This window comes from Ceratotherium simum, chromosome 34, assembly GCF_057802395.1.
Source record: "Ceratotherium simum simum isolate JZ-2026a chromosome 34, ASM5780239v1, whole genome shotgun sequence".
Taxonomy (NCBI): Eukaryota; Metazoa; Chordata; class Mammalia; order Perissodactyla; family Rhinocerotidae; genus Ceratotherium; species Ceratotherium simum.
This window is the reverse complement of record NC_141933.1, coordinates 7437045-7443522: the sequence shown is the minus strand read 5'-3', so window position 1 is coordinate 7443522 and position 6478 is coordinate 7437045. Positions and strand designations below refer to the sequence as shown.

The 6478-nt window shown below is 57.2% G+C and overlaps 1 protein-coding gene across 1 annotated transcript; it reads right to left on the bottom strand.

Annotated features, from left to right (window-relative positions):
- Positions 1 to 1158: 1158 nt before the first annotated feature.
- Positions 1159 to 4711, bottom strand: CFL1 (cofilin 1). Its single transcript, XM_004437623.3, has 4 exons — positions 4595 to 4711; positions 2381 to 2688; positions 2029 to 2105; positions 1159 to 1790 (listed from the first exon to the last, which is right to left on the bottom strand). The coding sequence occupies exons 1-4, from the start codon at positions 4595 to 4597 to the stop codon at positions 1678 to 1680; spliced, it is 501 nt and encodes a 166-aa protein (XP_004437680.1). The 5' UTR covers positions 4598 to 4711; the 3' UTR covers positions 1159 to 1677.
- Between the last annotated feature and the right edge of the window lie 1767 nt (positions 4712 to 6478).

Sequence of the window (6478 nt, the reverse complement as noted above, 5' to 3'; positions counted from 1 at the left end):
AGCAAGGCCTGCTTGTCCTCACTTCCCACAGCTCCAGGGCACACCAGGCACACCCTCTACCAGGGCACTACGGAGACCAGATCCTCGGAGAACAAGGGGGGGCACCCCTGCAGCATCCTTGGCCATTTCCAGTGCCAGCAGGCTCTCCGTGGGAAGGTGCAAGACTCACAACTTGGAACCCACGAGAGTCTTCAAAGCATGCCACCACCAGCCCCATAGACCTTGGCAGGGACCACATGAGGCTCATCACAAATCCTCTATACCAGTAAAATGGAACTACCCCTTCCTGCCTCCCTCTCAGAGATCCTGGCAAGCTCCAAGGAACTAAGGAACCAGCCCTAACTCCAGGAGACTTTTTTAGTTCAGTGACTGGAGGAAAGGTGCAAATCGCGCATTACCACCCCTAGGGTGAAACTTCTAGGATATCTTTACCTGCTGGGCAACTGAAAGCCCAAAGTACAGACTGGCAAGTCCGCAGCAATGCTAGCAAAAGGCTCGGGCTCCAGCCAACACCCTCTTGGCTAAACAGACGGAGGTGGGGCTCAAGACACCTGGGTCTGAAGTCCTGGGCTCCACCTGGCTGGCCCCACCCTGGACTCCAGCCACATGTGCAGAAGGCCAAAAGCTCAACTTAGCTTCTGACTCACAGCAGCCACTGGAAGTGGCCCTCATAAATGAGTCAACCATCCAGGAAAGAAGGCAGAGAAAAGACCAGAGGACCTTGAGAGTGGAAAAAGAAGCTCAAGAGGCAACCTGTGATTTGCAACCTCACAGCCCACATAGGGCAGAACTGAACAGGGAATCAGAGAATGAGCCTCACTGTCCTGCTGCCCACGCGGGTCAAGGCTACAGAAGAAAGCAGTTCAGGCATGAAGCCCCTTCTGCTTGAGGGCCACCTGCAGCCAGCAGCAGATGCCTTAGCTCAGCTACCTCCCCTTCAGCCAGTCTCAAGTCAACTGTGGCACCACCTGTAGAATCTAAGAGTGGCAGCTGTCAGAAGGGAAGCCGGGCCAGTCACTGGGGCCAGATGAGGGTGTGTAGGGCAGGTTGGAGGCAGGGTATAGAAAAGAGATGCTCATTCTCCCAGCCTACCTCCCCCAAAAGGTCCCCTGGGCCCCAACCCTGAAACAAACATCCCATTAGTGAGCCTTTTTATGGTTGTGTGTGTTTTTTTTTTTTTTTAATTGAAGGTCCCTTACTGGTCCCGCTTCCATGAGTGGCCGCGACCAGGAGAAAAGGGGAGGGGAACCAGGCAGCGCGGGGAGGGGTCATCTCCACAACATTCCATTTATACACAGAACTAAACAGACAAGCACAGAGTCACTATTGCAGTTAGAAGTTGGCAGCATGGGAAAGGGGAGGAACACGTGGGAACTGGGGTGTCGTTAAAAAAAATACAGGTCCCCCCCAAACTGGGGTGCCCAGGGGTAACTTGGTCTGCTTCAACCCAAGAGAAATCAGAAGATCAAAAGCAGTTTGGGAAGGCCAGAACCGTCAGGAATGGAGGAGGAGGAAGGTCCGGGGTGGGGGGGCTGTTTGGCAACTGGGGTGACGGGATTGCCCTCCCCCTGCTGGGATCCCCCCAGCCCCTCCGGTCTGGCAGGAAGGGGGCAGCCTGCAACCCCTGTGGGCAGGTCTGGGGCTGCCAGATGCTCCAGGCAGGGGGCTGGAGGGAGCTCACAAAGGTTTGCCCTCCAGGGAGATGACGGCGCTGCCCCCCAGCTTCTCTGCCAGAGTGCAACGGTCCTTGACCTCCTCGTAGCAATTTGCTTGTAATTCATGCTTGATCCCTGTGGGGAAGAAGGGGGAGCATCTGTGAGCAGGAAGCACTGGGTGTGGGGGAGTTTGTGGCTGGGAAGGAGCCAATCAGAACAGATGGATGGCACAAGATTACCTTCCAGCAGGCAGGCAAAAAGAGGAAAAGGGACCTCCCTGCCATGCCATTCACCCCACCCTGCAGCCAAGGACATGTGGACACATTCCACCCTGAGTGGAAGGACATGTGGCACCACCAATGCTGGCCCTTACCTGTCAGCTTCTTCTTGATGGCATCCTTGGAGCTGGCATAGATCATTTTGCTCTTAAGGGGTGCAGACTCAGGGGCCCTAGAGGCAAACAGAGTCAGAGAACTTGCAGCAAAGCCCGCTCCTCCAAATCTAACAAGTGCCCTCAAGCAACAGATGACTTCTAGAAACCCTTGAACTGGCCCCTAGCATTCAAGTTTTTATCAAGTTCCTCATTGACACGTCTTTTGTTACAACACTCTCCCCCCAAACACGCCTCTGGGTAACCCACAGCCACGGATGTTCCCATCCTGAGAAAGGGGGGTGCAGCAGAGCTAAGGCAGGTGACAGGAAGAAACACCTGCAGAGGAGCTCACCAGAAAATAAACACCAGGTCCTCCTTCTTGCTCTCCTTGGTCTCATAGGTTGCATCATAGAGGGCGTAGCGGCAGTCCTTGTCTGGCAGCATCTTGACAAAGGTGGCGTAGGGGTCGTCTACAGTCTGACCCACGTCACCTACCAGGATCTCCTTGCCCTCCTCCAGGATGATATTCTTCTTGTCCTCGCTCAGGCAGAACAGCACTGCCTTCTTGCGCTTCTTTACCTCCTCTGGTGTTGATGACTTACGCACCTTCATGTCGTTGAACACTTTGATGACACCATCAGAGACAGCCACACCGGAGGCCTGGGGGACAATCCACACACACACACACCTAGTAAGAAAAAGGTTTCTGGGACTCCGCCTGCAATCCCTCCTTTGCTTTTCTTAGAAGATCCATCTGGATGTCAACAAATACAGTCCTCAGCTCCAAGAGATCATTAAACCCCTTAACTGTCACTATTTTCCCACCCAAGCCACTATCAAAAGAGCACCTAGGACACAACCTTAGAATGGCAGCCATAGAAAACCTCTGATGATGTAATTCAACATCATTTCTCCCCTCCCCAACATCTTACAAGCTAGTAAATGAAAACCTGCGAGAAGCAGAGCGTTGGCTAAGATGTGAGCCCAGAATTAAAAGAATCCAAAGGCTACTGACTCGTTCCCTACTCACAGAACTCAATCTCAGCTTTTGGATAAAAGTGCTAACTCAGAACTTCACAGATAGCAGAAGACGATCCAGACACTGAAGTCACAGTCATCTCTTCTGCAAAGAGAGAACCAGGACCCCACGACGCTAGACGGGACACCAACATGCTCAACAGTTCCAGCAAGGCCCTCAAAACTGCTCAATCCAGTTATTACACCAACCATCCTCTTCTCTGTTGGGATCTTCCCCAACCAAAGAATCGTAACCCCTAATTAAGACCCTACTCACCACCACCCTGTCCTCCAGGGAAAATGCAGGCCCCAAAAGTCGCTGATAGACGTTATCAGGGCCAACTCAAGTGCCCTGGGTCCTTGAGAGCTCTTTAAACTTCTATTCTGGGTCGTGCTGGGGGACACCCCAGCCAGGAGAGGGAGCGACCGTCCACGGCGAAAACTGCCGCGCCCCCCCTCCCGGAACTGCAGAGGAAGCCGGCCACGTGACACCGCCGCTTCCGGAGTAGGCGGGGAAGATCTGCTAGGCCCGGCCCCCTCGGCGAGAAACCCGTATCCAGAGGCGGCAGCACCTTCAGGGCCTCAACTCCAGAGAATCGCCTTTACCGACCGATGTTACTAGCCCCCTTCGCTGCGGGCCAGGGCCTGGGCAAGTTACACAACCTTCGGCTCTCGCAGCCCTCGGGCCGAACACAGGAGGCGGGGTGGTTTCCGGGCGGTGCCCGCCTGGGTCACTTCCCTAAACTCGGCTCCACCCTCAGGCCCCATCCGGGAAAGCCGCCGGCCCCACTTGTCCAGGGCTTCGGGCCCTAGCTGCCAGACCTGAGCGGTGCGCACGCGCCGCCCGAGAGCGCCGTTCCGGACTGTGCTGGGTGGAAACCGCGAAGAACTCAGCTCGCTTTGGGGCCGCTCGCTCCTGACCCAGGCCGTGGCCTCTGCGGTGTCCGCTCCGTGCCGCGCGGTGTAAACTCCTAATCCCAGGCGCCTGCGCCCGGACCCCGCGGCCCCCGCATCCCCACCGCCCCCGCCCTTCCCGGGCGCAGGCATCCCTGCCACCTGCTCTCGACCCAGAACCGCCTGCCGAGGGAGGGTGACGCGAAGACAGGAACAGCCCTTGGGTGGGGCGCGCGCGCCAAGCCCGCTCGCGCGCTTTTCCTCCGCCGCCCCCGGGCCAGGTTTGCATGCCGCGTGCTCCCATCGAGCGCGCGCCCCCGTGAACCGACCCGCTTCGGCGGCTCCGCGAGGGGCGGGCGCGCGCGCGCGCGCGCCCCGGACCCCTCCCCCACGGCTGGTGTCCGCGCGGGCGCACCAGCGGGTGGGGGAGGGGAAGGGAGTCCAGGGGGCGCGCGAGCGACGTCCGAGCCGGCCCTCCCCGGCGCCCGCGGGCGCGCACGCGCGTCCTGGCACCGCCCGCCCCTCGGCACGAGACCCTCATCGCGCCCAGGGCGCTGGGGGAGGGGGTGCCGACATCGCTCCCCCGTTCCCTCCCGCGCGCGCAGATTACCGACTCGCAGCCTCCTCCCCTCAGGCACCGCGGCCTGCCACTCACCATGTTTCCGGAAGCGAAAAGGAAAGAGCACGGAGAGCCCGAAAAAACGAGAGCCGCTGCAGCTGCTGCCGGGATCCGACTGAACGCGGCCTCTCCCGGCCCCTTCCGTTTAGTATGAGCCGCACAATGAGGGGCGGGGCGGGCTTCCGGCGGCCCCCCCCCCGCGGGCCGACGGGAAATGAAGTCCGAGAGTCCTGGGCCGTTCTCGGGCTCGCTGGGTAATAGAGTTTTTTGAGTCAGCTGGCCTCCCCGCGCCACATTGCATTCCGGGAAATGGAGTCCGCGACAGCCGAGAGGGGCGGGGCTATGGCACGGAGAGCGCGCCCATTGGTCAAATTTCCTAGGAAACGCTCCGAGCTGCGCAAAGGCCCAGGATCTGGGTAATATGAGCCGAAAATGAGCCCTGACTTCGCGGGTCTTTCCCCCGTAGCGAAGGGGTTTTCCTAAGATCTATCTTGGAACTTTCTGGTTCCCTTGGTCTGAAAATCTTTTTTTTTTTTTTTTTAAGATTTTATTTATTCAGTTTTTTTCCCCCCAAAGCCCCAGCAGACAGTTGTATGTCATAGGTTCACATCCTTCTAGTTGCTGTACGTGGGACTCGGCCTCACGTTGGACGGAGAAGTGGTGCCTCGGGGCGCTCCCGGGATCCGAACCCAGGCTGCCAGCATCAGAGCGCGCGCACTTAACCGCTAAGCCACGGAGCCAGCCCTAGTCTGAAAATCTTGAGTGAGTTAATATTTTGCTTTTCTGAATCGAAGCAACTATTCATTGGCCTGGAATCCAGTCTTAGAACAAGGAGAATCGCAAGTATAAGGCGCCTTCAATCCAATAAACATTCACCGAGCACCCTCCATGTGCAAAGCCACTCTTGTCTACTGAGAAAAGGCCATATGTAACTTAAATAAAATAAGAGGAAAAAACACAAGGGAAAGGCCACAAGGAAATCTTTGAAAATAGAGCTTTGTCCTTGTTTTAAAGATGTTTGGCAAATTCACGAGGCAATAAAGGGAGAGGGGCAGGGGTTTGTGCATTCAGTTCAAGGATTATGTGCCTTTTACTAGACAGTGAAAAGAGGAAATAGATATTAAACCAGACTTGAATCTCGTTCTCGAGTTCATAGCCAGGCATATCGTTAATTTAATACCTTCAAATTGAGACACAAACTCTGTGGGAGATGAGCTTCAAAAAAAGAAGCTGGGGTGGGGGACTCCAGGAAGATTTCGTTGACCTCGAACAATGACCATGGCCTCACACTTCGCAGGAGGAGAGAGGGTCGCAAACAAGGGAACTGGGGGCATTGATCCCATAAGCGGAATAAAGGGTGTAAATGAAGAGCTGGAAGCTCGGTCTTCACCACCTGGGGAGCCATGCCCGCGAGTGGGGTGCCTCGCAGAGCATGCCGGGGGTTGTAGTTGGGGACATGCCGCCGCACCGCCTACCAACCGAGCTCCCAGGAGCTCCAGGTGGAGGCCGCAGCTCGACTCCCGCCTCTCGCAAGCGACCCTGCCAGAAGAAGAGGCTGGCTGCATCGTTTTCGAGCCTCGGAGTTTCCAAGAGCAACGAGGAGGGGGAGGAGGACTTCGCAGTTACCCTGGAGACGCGCTTTCGCCCGCCCCTAGCCGCGGGATGCCCTAGATGCCCTTATTAGGACAAGAGACTAGAGGGGGCGGGGCCACCCCAAACGCCGGCTGGAGGCTCCTTATAAGGCAGTGTCGGGCGGGAGGCGGGAGTTTGGAGGTGGCTGGGTGGAGTCTGCAGGGGCGAGCCTGGAGCTCCGGCGCCCGCCTCTCCGCTCCTCGAAGGCCCCAAACATGCACGTCGCGGCTTCCCATGTAACAGCTGGGGGCTGTTCCAACTCCCTGGCGAGACTCTCGTGTCTCTCAA